Consider the following 16,119-nt stretch of genomic DNA (forward strand, 5'->3'; position numbering starts at 1 on the left):
GATGCACATTATTATGAATGCAATTAGTATAATTCATATAGTTGGATAGAGACTATTGACATATACTGAAAGGCATATTGATGGTGAACATTCATGCTTACTATGTTTGTTTTTTCAATTTAAATATGTAGTCCATTGAGTTTTCTAAGTATTGTGTTCTATTGATGAGATACATACTAACTGTTCCACTACACTAACCTCTTCACTACCTAGCATTTTCTGATTGAAAAAAATAGTAGCATAAAATGTATTTTAGCCCCTTAAGGACTAAGCCAAATGTACACGTTGTGATCAAAACAAAACGTAAACAAAAACTTTTGCGCTATATGTCTGTTCAGGTGTAATTTGCATCTTTCATATTATGTGCACTCACACTTATTATATATAATTTTATTCAGGGGAAATAGGGCTTTCATTTAACATCAAATATTTAGGTGTGAAACATAAATTAATCTGAATAAAATATAAAAAATGGGAGAAAATAAGAATTTTAAAAATATATTTAGTTCTACGTGACATTTTAACTGTGAATGTCATAATACTGTTTGCTTTTACTGCAATAAAATACACATTTTTGTATTCAGTGATGTCTCACGTGTAAAACAGTAGCCCCTATGTACAGGTTTTATGGTGTTTTGGGAAGTTACAGGATCAAATATTTGAGACCGTATGGTAGTCCAGGAATAAAAATTACCCCCATGATGGCATACCATATGCAAAAGTAGACATCCCAAGGTATTGCAAACGGGGTATGTCCAGTCTTTTTTAGTAGCCACCTGGTCACAAACACTGGACAAAATTAGTGTTAATATTTGTTTGTGTGTGAAAAATGCAAAAAACTAATTTGGAGGCCAATTTTGGCCAGTGTTTGTGACTAAGTGGCTACTAAAAAAGACTGAACATACCCCATTTGCCATACCTTCGGTTGTCTACTATTGCAAATGGTATGCCATCATGGGTGTAATTTTCATTCCTGGGCCACCGTACTGTCTCAAAGGCAACATAACCAACCTGGCGAATTTCAATTTAAAAAAACTGAAACGCAAGCCTTATATTTGACTCTGTAACTTTTGAAAACACCATAAAACTTGTACATGAGGTCTCACGTGTAAAACAGTAGCCCCTATGTACAGGTTTTATGGTGTTTTGGGAAGTTACAGGATCAAATATTTGAGACCGTATGGTAGTCCAGGAATAAAAATTACCCCCATGATGGCATACCATATGCAAAAGTAGACATCCCAAGGTATTGCAAACGGGGTATGTCCAGTCTTTTTTAGTAGCCACCTGGACACAAACACTGGACAAAATTAGTGTTAATATTTGTTTGTGTGTGAAAAATGCAAAAAACTAATTTGGAAGCCAATTTTGGCCAGTGTTTGTGACTAAGTGGCTACTAAAAAAGACTGAACATACCCCATTTGCAATACCTTCGGTTGTCTACTATTGCAAATGGTATGCCATCATGGGTGTAATTTTCATTCCTGGGCCACCGTACTGTCTCAAAGGCAACATAACCAACCTGGCGAATTTCAATTTAAAAAAACTGAAACGCAAGCCTTATATTTGACTCTGTAACTTTTGAAAACACCATAAAACTTGTACATGAGGGGCACTGTTATACTCGGGAGACCTTGCTGAACACTAATATTAGTCTTTAAAAACAGTAAAACATATCACAACAATTATATCGTCCGTGTAAGTGCCATTTGTGTGTGAAAAATGCAAAAAATGACAATATCGTAGCTGTAATACATTTTACTGTTTTGAAACACTAATATTTGTGTTCAGCAAAGTCTTCCGAGTACAACAGTATTCCCCATTTACAGGTTTTATGGTGTCTTGGAAAGTTACAGGGTTAAATATAGTGCTAGCAAATTAAATTCTCTGCACTTTCTGCCTGGGTTGTCAGGCACGTCAATCAAATTTTAATTAATAAAATCACATAATTATGTTAAAAGATTACTTAAATATACATGTAGAATTTTAATATATATACATATATATGTATTTAAATTCTACATGTATATGTATGTAATCATTTAGGTAATTATATATATTTATCTATTTATATTTATTTGCGGTTATTTGTATTTTATATATACACCCTGTTCCAAATTATTATGCAAATTCTATTTAAGTGTCACAAAGATTAAATATTTTGTTTTTCAGTTTCACTCATGGATGGCATTGTGTCTCAGGGCTCTTTTGGCATGAGTTTTGGCAGACAGGTCCCACAAATTGTTATTAATAAAAATGACCTAATTATGTAAAATTATTAAATATATATATAATTTTTTAAAATAATTTTTATTTATATAGGTATATGTAAAGTGATATATATGTATATACTTATGTATATTGATATATATTATTTCATTCTACATGTATTTTGATATCAATATATATATGTATATATATATATATATATATTAATTTTAAAATACAGTTAGAATGAATTTACACATATATACACATATATTTTTTATTTATTTATTTTTTATTATTTTTGTATTTTATTTTTTAACATATTTACATATTTATTTATTTTATATTATATATATATATATATATATATATATATATCTATATATATATATATATATATATATATATATATATATAAAGATATCAAAAAATGAAGGCTTGCACTCACGGTCTGTTGTTGGAATTAAAACACTTCTTCTTTATTCAATATTGCTTAAAACATAGTTGCTGTCATCTTATCGACGTTTCAGCCACCTCAGTGGCTTTCATCAGGATCAACTCAGCTCACAAAAATATTGCATATACAAATAACCACTTATATATAGCTGAACAGACTTATAAGACAGATTAAAAACACTTACCACCTGTGTGTTCAGGCGCCCGGCGTCTCTCACTTCCATGTGCGCATGCGCGAACACGCCGAAACCGGAAGTAGCGTGTTCGCGTCATTTACCGTTGTCAGGGTAACCTGCAATGTAAACAAGCTCCCCGGCACCGAAATACTACTGCACACTGCCCGGGCGCCTACTAGGTGAATTCATCAGATAATTAAAATCATTCTCACATATTATCTTAGTCCCCTAGCAGCACAAACTTCATGTAGCTCACTGGTTCCATGCCATCTCCGATGTACAATAAAGTGCCAGCTACTGATCCTTTCTTTAAGATTTCAAAGAGCCTCTCTATATTATATGACAATGGTATAATAATGGTATAATTATTGGAGTTAATGTTAGTAAGATTCCAAGACCACCTAAATCATGTATTTGAGGAGGAGCATATACTGAAACCATATGGACACAACATCATAAGATACTTCCGCTTTATCGACGATGTTTTAATTCTATGGAGTGGCACAATGGAACAAGCACGGCAGATGGTTGAATCCATTAATGAGTTACCTACACCAGTGAGGATGACAGCGGAGATAAGCACAGAAAAAGTCATTTTTTTGGATGTGGAGCTCTCTGTAACAAACAAGAAAGTTGAGTTCTCTTTATATACAAAGCCCACGGATCGGAACACGATTTTACATTATACGAGTGCCCATCCGAGAAATTTGAAAAACTCCATCCCTCAAGCCCAGTTTCTCAGGGTTATGAGAAACAATTCGAAAGATGATGTTAGACAACAACAATTAGAGCAGATGAGAACCAAATTTGTGGAACGTGTATATGGGGGTACAGTCCTAGATGCAGCATTGGAAAAAGCACAAGATAAAGCAACCAAGCCACAGGACGCCTTAAAGAGACCAGCACTGGTCTTTCCCATCACATTTCATAACCAAGCTCAGAAAGTTTCTAATGTTATTAAGAAGAATTGGAATATGTTGTCACATGAGGATACGCTACCTAATGAATTTAGAGAACCCCCAAGAATTTGCTTTCGCCGGAATAGAAATCTAAAAGACATGTTAATGAAAACGGATCCTGTTGAAAGTTACACCAAACCCCAGATGTCACAGATACGAGGATGTGTGCGATGCCTAGGATGCGTGACGTGCGGCCATATGGTGCCAGCACGCACATTTTCTCATCCGCATAAGAATAAAATCTACAGGATAAGATATACAATTACATGCAAATCCACGTATATCATATATAAATTATCATGTCCCTGCGGCTTGTGCTATGTTGGTAAGACGGAGACACAAATTTGCGAACGTATCAGGGGACATAGGTCTAATATCAGAACGGCTTTCAGGGATGGAGTCACAGACAAACCGGTGGCGAAGCATTTTTTGGAGTACAAACACTCTTTGGCCACTCTTAAATTTGTGGCAATTGACCATGTTCCCCTCCCAAGAAGAGGTGGGAATAGAGGCAACATGTTGCTACGCAGGGAGGTGTTTTGGATCTATGAACTGGACACAGTTGCACCTAGGGGTTTAAATGAGCAGTTGTCATATGCCCCCTTCATTTGATTAAGACTATATGTAAATCCTCTTGAGTAAAGCTATGTTTTAAAGAGTAGAATTATCCCCAATAGCAGCACAATATAGGGCCTCAGGTATATAACCTAGTAGGTATTAAATGATGGAATAAAGGGGGTTTGACTTAACCAAGTATACTTACCACCTGTGTGTTCAGGCGCCCGGCGTCTCTCACTTCCATGTGCGCATGCGCGAACACGCCGAAACCGGAAGTAGCGTGTTCGCGCATGCGCACATGGAAGTGAGAGACGCCGGGCGCCTGAACACACAGGTGGTAAGTGTTTTTAATCTGTCTTATAAGTCTGTTCAGCTATATATAAGTGGTTATTTGTATATGCAATATTTTTGTGAGCTGAGTTGATCCTGATGAAAGCCACTGAGGTGGCTGAAACGTCGATAAGATGACAGCAACTATGTTTTAAGCAATATTGAATAAAGAAGAAGTGTTTTAATTCCAACAACAGACCGTGAGTGCAAGCCTTCATTTTTTGATATCTTTATATATGTTTTGGCTATGGCTGAAATGCACCCGGCATTTTTTGACAATCTGTGAGTGTGTGTGCTGGGTACAACTGGATACTATATATATATATATATATATATATATAATGAAAATTATATATATATATATTTTTTTTCATTTTTCGATTTTTTTATTGATGCATTTGGTGAAAACAGTACAACACAATTTGTATAGCTTCCATAATTTAACCACATGAGCTTGTGTTATTAACATACCAATTTCACAACGCTAAACATCAATATGCTTCTTTGGTTGTTCAATAGTTTGATATGTACATGCTTTGTACGGTCCATTTGTATGTAAAATAAGTCACGATTTGTTAACTTGTAATAAGCGTTTCCACTTGCAATTTGTGGTGCACTTTTGTATTAACTAGTTGTGCTAATTTTTTTTTTAAATTAGGCTAAGGGTAAGGATGGGAAGTGGGTACAGAAAAAGAAGGGGGGTGGGGAAGGAGGAACCCTGGGAACTCTCCATATTGCTTATGTACATCCGTGCATTCCACCTTAGTTACTATGTCCCTCAGTTACTATCGGTTAAAATCAAGCTAAATCTAATACCAAAACCAAAACTGAGCCTTGCCCTCCCTAATCATACTTAACTGTATTTTATATAAAGGCACATCCATATTTTTTTAATTAAACCATATGGTTAGCCATAATTTGTTCAGGGTAGAAACATATTTAATTAATCCCTGTAGGAGAGCCACTCACATTTGGAGGAGCTATACAAGAGCTCTACTTTGTAGCACCTGAAAGGTATAATCCCCGTCCAAGGATATAGGCTGGTATAGATGGTGTTGGTCTTCCAAATGCAAATACGGATATAGGTGGTATATGCAAAATTAAAGAGCAGAGAGAAACTTTGATAGTGTAGTATGTACTGTAAGTTTAAATGCAATAAGGTAATTGGTATGCTGTTCAACCATGTTTTATTATGACAACTATTGGTCTTAATATAATTCTTTATAAAATGTGTTTTCTTAAAATGTGTTTTAGTGTGAATCTTATTATCACTAATGTATATATCTAAATAAAGATATGTCACTGTAATTGCACTCACATTTAATGTCAAGATAATACCTTCATTATTGGTATTTAAGAAGGATACAAAATATTGTGCCGAGGAGACAGAGCCCTTCCAAACAAACAAAAGGTCATCAATATATCTCACATAGGCCACAAGGCTGCCCACCCAGTCATGCCCCCTCCAGACCGTGTGATCTTCCCAATCGGCCATATAGAGGTTGACATAACTGGGTGCGATCCTGGTGCCCATAGCTGTACCAGTATTCTGTAGGTAAAAGCTAATCTTGAACCAAAAAAAGTTATTTTTCAAAATAAGATCTATTCCTTCTATCACAAAATCTATCTGGTCCTGGGGCATAGAGTCGTCCTTTTCTAGTATAGCCCTAACTGCTTTACACCCTTTGTTGTGTTGAATATTGGTGTATAGTGATTTGCCTACCAATTTAATCTAATTTTACATTAAACCACTACACAATCTGACTAATACAGCCATCACAATTATGCATATGTATAAATCATATTACCAGATTTACTGATAGCTGGCAGATCTATATATATGTTATTTGCTAAGTTTCTGGGCTTGGAACGCAACGTACGCCTTGATTGACGATACGTGTGTTCCAGCACATTACACATGACTTCCAATGATTAGACTAAGCCGCGTCATTTCTGGGTATGACACGTGCGGTCCATCGTGGAACACATGGAGGCGCCATCTATACTCACCTTTCACCCCGCCGCATCACTTCCGGTGTGCCTAGCGAAACCGGAAATAGGAAGTATCAGGTAGCGACCTTCAATCAAGCTGAACATTTATATATATATTGGACACTTGTAAGACTGTTCCACACTTTTGATAAAGCCTCTGGAGAGGCGAAACACGTCAAGTGGGACCCTTTTGTGGACTTTTTGTACCCTATTATTTTATTGTTGTATCTTTGATACCCATTATTATAAATAGTTATTTTTTTTATAGAACACCTTTTTGAATCCAGTTCTATATCCTGATTGCTACCTGATTCCACTATATCCCTAAGTGGGGATAATACCACCCATGCTGAAACAACTAGAGCAGGGATTTGCTCTAAAGATTGTAAGTAAATTACCTTCTTGCATTTAAACTTACAGTACATACTACACTATCAAAGTTTCTCTCTGCTTTTTATTTTTGCATATACCACCTATATCCGTATTTGCATTTGGAAGACCAACACCATCTATACCAGCCAATATCCTTAGACGGGGATTATACCGTCCAGGCGCTGCAAAGTAGAGCTCTTGTATAGCTCCTCCAAATGTGAGTGGCTCTCCTACAGAGATTAATTGAATATCTTTCTACCCTGAACAAATTGTATTGCACTATTATTGGAGGTTTTCAACCAGCTGCCACGTATTATAACTGTATGTACGTATAACTCTGGGTGCAGTATACTCCTTTCTCTTTTTTGCATATATATATATATATATATATATATTTAATCAATATATTTAATCAATATCATTGTATGTATTTTTTGATATTAATATATATTTATAATTATATATATATTAAAATACACTAAGACAGTGTATGTGTATGTATGTATATGTGTATATATATATATATATATATATATATATATACTTAGATCATATATATATAAATATATATATATATATATGATCTAAGCATATATGTTATTTTAAACTGTAACTTTAACATGTATTTTACTTTTTTCAGGCAGCAGGGGTAGTACCTATCCTTACAGGAACTCCCCCTGCTGGCATTGACATAGACGGCTATGCCGTCCATGAGATCATGAGGTCCTCACAAGGACCTAGCGATCACATAGCCCAGGGGGGCCCCACATGGATCGCCGGCGACCGGGTTAGTACAAAGGACGGCTTGGGAGTTCTATGCCGCCCTCCGGCATTTAGAGCCGGTTCCCTAAGGACGGCATAGAACGCCCGCCGTCCTTAAGGGGTTAAGCAAAGGATGCATAGCTAGAATATATATTCATATCATAACACAGCAAATGTATATGTATATTGCTTTGCAGACAAATGTTAAAAAAAAAAATTATGTAAATTTACACCATTTTTTTTCACTTATTCGTTCAGTCTTTATAAAAATATATGGGTAATGAAAATCTTTAGTATATTGTCCTTAGTCTTGAAATATTTCCCACAGTTTCTAAAATGCTGGTATAAAACCAAAAATGTTCTATATCTCACACTATACGTGACCAAATAGATGAATAAAAATGGTCCCATGTAAGTGTATTTGTAAGAGCACTAAAGACATTTACTAACAGCACAGCTTGCTAAAAAAAAACAACAACATTTAAAAAGAATGTGTGCATTTCAGCATAATACTCACATACAGAAGATACAGTAAACATACAATTATAAAATATAGGTATTTAAAACTGCTACAGCAATTTTTATTAGACTTGCGCAGGGAAAACAATTGTGATTTCTGGGTATCACTTATGTCACTCTTACTGTTCCCAGGATGTTATTCCAATATCAGAGCATGTATCTTTCAGAGTAATCTCAAACCCCATCTTGAAGAAATGGACATGACAGAAACAACATAAATAAAAATGAATGATGAAAAGAGAGATTTTTTTTTTTATATATGTAGGCTTCTAGAAACACTATACACTTGTCTTGGGAAGGTAGATTATATTGTACAATAAGATAATTAAACAAATGATCATATGCAATACAGGGAATATAGAATATAGAATACTCAACATTTCTCATCAATTACAGATTGTTTAACTGTTAAAAATATGAATTATATAAAGGCATTTTAAATTTTTATTAGTCATCACTTATTACAACATTAAGTACTCTATTCTAGCAACCTACTTCTCTACCTTACCTTTTGTTTCACTATGTCCCACTCCCGTTAGAATGTAAGTTCATTTGAGCAAAGCACTCAACCTCCTCTGTTCCTATGCGTCCAACTCGTCTGTTTACAAATACTTGTTTGTTATTCCACCTATTGTACAGAATTTGTTGGCGTTTCAAAAATAATAATAATAATAATAATATGATTGAACGAATATTGTTACTCTTATTGTGACAGCTTTCTGGTTTGATATTTTGCAATTCTGACGCTTTTGTGTTGATTTCATTTGCAGGTCTTTATTATATTGCTTTTGAGAATATGACAAATCAAACCCATGTAAGTGAATTCATAATTATTGGTTTTACTAATGTCAGGGAATTCCAGCTGGTGTTGTTTGCGGTCTTCTTGCTGATGTACATACTAACGTTTACCCAGCATGCAGTGATCATTGTGGTTATACACTTGGACTATCATCTCCACACACCTATGTATTTTTTCCTTGTCAACCTCTCATTTCTAGATATTAGTTATGTCACTGTTACAGTTCCCAGGATGTTATTCAGCTTCATATCAGGCATAAAGACCATCTCTGTGAATGGATGTTTCTTCCAGTTGTATATCTTCTTCTTCCTAGGTACCACAGAATGTTTCCTACTTACTGCGATGGCTTATGATAGATATTTGGCTATCTGTGATCCTCTCCATTACAATGGAATTATGGATAGAAAAGCCTGTATTAAGTTTGCTGGAGGATGCTGGTCTGTTGGTTTTCTAGCTCCAGTTTTGCCAACCACGTTTACTTATCGATTGTCATATTGTGGCTCAAACGTGATCAATCATTTTTTCTGTGACTCTCCACCAATATTGAAGCTTTCATGCCAAAACATACACAATGTTGAATTAATTAATTTTGTCCTTGGTTCATTAATACTTCTAACTTCATTTTTATTGACAATGATATCTTATTTTCATATAATTTCTACAATACTTAAGATCCCTACCGCTGATGGACGTCAAAAAGCCTTTTCCACTTGTGCATCTCATCTTAGTATTGTGATTATGTTTTATGGTACCACTATTTTCACATATGTCCGCCCCAGAACAATTAATGCATTTAATTTCAACAAAACTGTATCTTTAATCTATGCTGTTATCACACCAATGATTAATCCAATTATCTACAGTTTAAGAAACAATGATATAAGGCAAGCTTTGAAAAAAGTAATTGTTAGAATATAGTCATATAGATGTTTTGTAGCACAGTACAATAATTTGTATATTATGTGTACATATTTTTGAAACACATTCAAAAGAAAATAAGAATATTTACTATTTGTGTACCATTTAGTAGGCTATGGTAGCAGGCTGACTTCTGAGTATAACTGAGCTCATTCAATAGATCTGTATTGCTAGAAAAAGTGCAAGCAAAGAGAGAAAATAACAAGAGTAAGTCATACTAATTAAATCTGCAAACAGTGACAATTACTGTTTGCAGTTAAAAATAGTAAAAACTGTTAAAAATCAGTATGGCTTATGCAGAGAGAGAGAGGGCTAGCCAGGGGAGCAGAAAAAGGGGGTGGGGGTGGGCCCAGGACAGAAGGTACTAGAGAGGTAGAGGGGACCACAGAGGGAGATGGGGCAATAAAAGAGGACACCTCAGAGGAGGGGGGAGGGGGGAACATTGGACAGAACCCGGGGGACGGTCACAGGTCCATCCTAGACTGTCCGGGCTGCATAGTCCTTCTTCTGGTGTCCAATGCTGGGTGGGCGCGCGGGATGCTGTAGTGAGAGCAGGCTACGTGTCAGATGGAGCAGACACATGGGCCTGACGGCACCTCGGGCCCAGGCTACGGCTCCTATACTGGGCCCAAGGGGAGGCATCGGGGCTTAGGCAAGCAGGTGGGCTGGAGTGTCGGCCTGTGCTCGTGCGGCCTACAGGGGCTGTAGCCACATGGGAGGCCCCAGTAGAGACCTGACCGCGGGGGGGGGGGACCCACACCGGTGTCCAAACCAGGCTGGAGGTGAGAAAATTGCTCATGAAGGTGTCTACCCCATCCATGGCAGCTGCAACTCTGAGGGCAGAGAGGATTCCTTCAACATCCATCCACAAGCAGGTAAAATCAACAGGCCCAGGACAAACATGAGCAACAGAGTCAGGGTAAGATTTTTGCTGGCCCGTCTCCCAAGAGGCATTGAAGTAAGATGGTCCCTACCCCACTCCAAAACCCATAACTACTCCCATACACACATACAACCAATCACAAGCATCCATCCCCACACTCATACATGTGCCCTTGTCCGCTTATCTGTGCTAGCACCCCAGGGCCAAACACACAAACACTGCTCAGTGTTAAATACATTTTTTTTAAAAAGTGTTTTTTTGTTGTTGGGGGGGGGGTGCCAAAAATAGGACCCTCCCCTGGTGTTAAATGCTCTAGGTACCCCCCTGTCCCCACATCCTCTATGTTTTCAGGTTGCTACCACTTCTAATCCCTGCAATCTATTTGTAGCTCCTTCATTTGGAATGCAAAAACCCAATGTACTGTGTGCTCTATTACAAAGATACCCTCAGTTAGGTTGGACAGGCCTGCATAATTAATTACTTTATTACAAGGCCACTATACTGTCCGCAGGAATACTCATGCACACACTAGCAGACACCTTGCAGTGGGTGGACATGGAGAGCTCACTTCCCTAATCACCGTCTAGTGGAATATATGTGGACCCCTAACACCCTTCATACAGGGCTGTCTGAGCTACTTCACATTACTTTCTTGACCAATAAAAGGTTGGATGAACACCTTTCCTCGATGGGATACAAACTGAGATTTCATAGCAAATCCCCGACAGCTCTATGAGCAGCGTCGCCAGACACCCCCTTCACCTGTTGGCTATCCTCAGGTGTCACCCAAATAAGCCAAATAACTGACAATCAGGGAGTACTATCATTTCAACCCTAAAAAAAAATGAGTCTATCCCTAATCACACCATGTTTTCGTAATTGCAACTTATAAGTATAATCTCTGCTAAGGTCATCTCACACTCACCCACACCCGGTCACATCTCCTCACAGCTCGTACTGCTCCCACTAAACCAAAAACTCTATCCCTATGCTACAAAGCATGGAAGGACATTCTGCTAAACAAACCCCCAAACTGTAGAACTCAATGGGAGGCAGACGGGGTTGAACAAATTTCAGACACTGATTGGCTGTTCGCACTAATTGGTCTTTCACGGTGGACAAAATGCTACTCATACATAGAGGCACGAAAGAAACTCATCTGTTGGTAGTACATGACCCCCCCTTAAGTTACACAAAATATTCCCTAGTGTGCCTTCCAGCTGTTGGAGGTGTGCGACATATGGTGGACCTGTGGCGGAATACGCCCACTTTTGGATAATGTCAAGTCCATCTTGAATACATTAGGAATCCCCAACTTCCCCATGACAGTTTATTCTTGTATACTTCTACTGTTCCCACTGAACCTAACAGGCCTTAATCCGCTTGGCCATAACCTTATAGCCGCTAACTAGAAACCTAGCAATTACTACACCTATGAACATATGTCCTTGACTTCTAGCAGAGACACTTTGGCGTTTACTGAAGCATGGAGGGTCTGGGAAGAGACACTTGGCCTGAGCTACCCATGGACTAGCCATAATGTACCTTAGACTGCCAGACAGGGATGTCCTGCCACCCACACTTTCACTGACTTTATGTTGAGAGGCTCAATAGCTCGCTCAGCCCTCTTAACTGTTTTAACTATAGAGGGTAGGTTTCCATTTAACCTTCTCTGATTCCTTCCAGATTATTTTCCTATCTAGTCTCTTTTTCTTCTCCCTTTCTTTCGCACTCCCTTATAGTTTCTTGCTCCACTCTCCTTTTTTCCTTTATCTCATGTGTCACACCTAGGACTAAGGATAACGTATAACTGGACCTTAGAATGGCCGGACTTAACATATCCAAGAATAGTCAAATTACTTGTCGAGGTCAGGAACACCGAATCAGACACAACTATGAGGGAAAGCCAAAAGTCAAAGATACCAGAATTCAGGGAAACTCAAAATAAAGCCAAAGTCAAATACCAGAAAATCAAGAACAGGAACACACTCTCAGATTACCATCAGGATGAAACCACGACAGGGCAATGAGCAAAAGGAAAATTGGGTTTAAATACCCCTCCTGTTGTTCCGATTGGCCGTAACCGGCCTTTGACCCCAAAAGCTATTACCAGGTTTCCATGTGCATGATTGCTGCTCAGCACAAACCCTCCTGTGGATCTGATTGGGCAGAACTGGCCTTTGACCTCCAGAAGCAATTACCAGGTTTCCATGTGCATGATTGCTGCTCAGCACAAACACTCCTGTGGATCTGATTGGGCAGAACTGGCCTTTGACCTCCAGAAGCAATTACCAGGTTTCCATGTGCATGATTGCTGCTCGTCACAACTTTTCCTGTCAGGACGGTAATGTTGCTCAGCACAACTTTTCCTGTCAGGACAGTAATGTTGCTCGACACAACTTTTCCTGTCAGGACGGTAAATGCCATTAGCCACATTATTATAAGTACTATGTTGTGACAAGACCAATCTCGCCAATGTGCATTGGAGGAGCCTGGTTGCCCGCCTGCTGCCTTTAGACTATGGCCCCATGTGGAAACGCTTGATTTTCCCCTGCAAAGACACGAAAGCTGGGTCATTCGGTGCTTGCCCTGTTTGAGCGGTGATACTCTAGATAGCTATGCTATGGAGCCCATTCGGATAATGAAAGACTATGGGAAAGACTTTAGCTCCATGGCAATTGAACTGTATGTATGTGATCTGAGAGCCATTCAGTAATAATGTGCGCTCAGATCTGAGCTATCTGGGGATATGTTGAATGTACCTGTTTTATGCAATGGCTGCACAGTTATATATTTTTATGTAGTAAATAGAAAGGGTGGGGAACAGCGCTACAGTACTGATCACAAGGGGGGATAGAGCTGCACACCTGAAAGGAAGGGTAACCCTCAAACCTTTCAAAGAATGGAGAGAACAAAAGACAACAAATACAGGGTGCGCTAAATAAAATAAAGGGAGATGAAAAAGTATTTAGGTACAATGTGGACCTTGAGTGAGTGTTCTTAGGTTCTTTCTTTGGGATCTCAGTAGTTGAATATGGAATACAAAAGCAGAGAGGGGAGACCAATAGTGCAAAACCGTAATGCGGAAAGGATCACGAACAACACAGACGTGGAGAAGTGCCAACTTACAATTTAAAGAGCTAAGCCCAGCTCTAGGTAAAACAGCATACAGTGGTATTTAGTACTCCCCACATGTAGGATATTGCTGGACAATTGGAGGTGTCTTCACAAGATTCTTTACACCATCCCAGACAGACGTCAGCATATAAAATATATAAAAGATGGAAAAACCCAATGGTGCAATAACTTTGGTAATACTGCAACAACAGACAACACTGAGGTCCTAAGAGTGCCAACTTACAATTTAAAGAGCTATGACCAGCTCTGAGTAAAACAGCATACAGTGGTATTTTAACTCCCCACGTGTAGGATATTCCTCTAATGATGCTTGCAGTGCCGGTCTTATGAAAATAAAATCACAAGAGAGGGCCCATAGTGTTTTCCATATATAAAATGACAGTGGAATAAAAAAAGAAACGTACTTACAGTGTTCAGAGCAGCCACACTGCTCTATGAACCAAGCGTGAGTGGAATAATCCCCACCAGGGATTTCTTTTGAAGTACTGGATCTTGTTTAAAAAAAATCAGCCAGGATAAAACAGCAACATATAAAGTAAATGTACTAACCCAAGGTAAGTGGTAGTCACAAAATACTTTAATTTAGGGGGGGCGGGGCCTGACCAGCATGGCGGAGAGACGTGTTCTCCACGAGCTCCCGCACAAACTCGACGACACGACAAGAATATGGCCCCAGCAGGCGACTCAAGCGACATCCCCAGGCACCCTCCTGCCACCCACAACAGGGGGCACAAGATGGGACACCTGGCAATCCGATTGGGATCCATTGGTACCGCGACGAACACTGCGGCCTGGTGCGCGACAGGCGGGGGAGGCGGCCGCTCCCTCAGCCTGGAGGCATATGGAGGCTGCTCACAGCACAAGGAAGCCCTGTACCCCCCCCCCCCTGGACCGGCGGGGGTGATCCCGGTCCATCCAGGCATCTGGAGAAGCAATCTGAAGCGCCAAGACAGGACGGCAGAGAAGCGCCAAGACAGGACGGCAGAGACTTACCTAAAATGGTGGAAGAGTCAAACGCAGAGACCCAGACAGACCCACCACGAGACATCCTCTCACGCATAAATGACCACTTTGAGGCTTTCTGGAGGAAGCTGGAGGGTAAGCTGCATTTGCGAGCCTCGCTACAGTCTCCTACCCTCACAAGGCGGCCACCGCTACCAAGCTCCCAGCAGGCGAACCGGCGCATGCACATCCACCCCAAACGCACACTCATCTGGGCACAGCACCAATACAGATCTGCTCACCATCCTTACCGCAGCTCCGCCACACACCAGCCCGGCTCACGCCGACTCCATGCTCCCAATACTTCCTGGCGGAGAAGGCACACGCCACAGCGCCAACTACGTGCACAAAGGCGACATAGGAGACAAGGCCCGGGAAGAGAACCCAGCTACCCGACAACCCGACAACCCAGCTACCCGACAACAGCCAAACGGCAAAGATGTTCAGGACTCTGGGCCTGGAAGTACAAGGGCAACATTAATGTTAAGCTGGCCCTGACACAAGACCGGAGCAGGAGGGTGACAGCCAACACCAAGAACTACCCGACGCCATCAGTGCAAGCTCCACCTAAAGGAATCGGCTGATCCCTTAACAGACGGGCAGCATGCCCTTCCCCGCAGCCACAAAGGACGCGGTGCAGTTATGCAGGGACACTGGTCAGGACTATAACGTTTGAAGCCATTATGCATGTCATACTAATTTGCTCCATATAAACGTATTTACTAACTTTCTGACTTACTTAGCAACACGAGGCACTAAATTGTGTATTGTAAACTGCTATGACCCTCCTGTTATCTGTAAGCATTACTAAACACTATAACTATGTAGTTTGTTAAGCCCAGTTCAACCTCCAAGTAGACTGCCTTGGCCTACCTGACAACCAGTGCAAACACGATGTTTAATGCCACTGAACCAGTTTAAACCGCTACTATCTTGGCCTTCATAGATCAGCCTTGGCTCATATTGCTTTATCGTATAGTAGCAGTTTTGTTTTTGTTTTTTGTTTTTTTTGCTGTAGTTCCTTCTGTGTGTTTTCTTTGACCGCTC

At 39.5% G+C, this 16,119-nt stretch overlaps 1 protein-coding gene across 1 annotated transcript; it reads left to right on the forward strand.

Annotated features, from left to right (window-relative positions):
- Positions 1-3,346: 3,346 nt before the first annotated feature.
- Positions 3,347-10,056, forward strand: LOC134612079 (olfactory receptor 6B1-like). The gene is made up of 2 exons (XM_063456459.1): positions 3,347-3,962; positions 9,103-10,056. The coding sequence occupies exons 1-2, from the start codon at positions 3,347-3,349 to the stop codon at positions 10,047-10,049; spliced, it is 1,563 nt and encodes a 520-aa protein (XP_063312529.1). The 3' UTR covers positions 10,050-10,056.
- The last annotated feature ends 6,063 nt before the right edge of the window (positions 10,057-16,119 follow it).

The sequence above is a fragment of the Pelobates fuscus genome, chromosome 5, assembly GCF_036172605.1.
Source record: "Pelobates fuscus isolate aPelFus1 chromosome 5, aPelFus1.pri, whole genome shotgun sequence".
NCBI classification, from domain to species: Eukaryota; Metazoa; Chordata; class Amphibia; order Anura; family Pelobatidae; genus Pelobates; species Pelobates fuscus.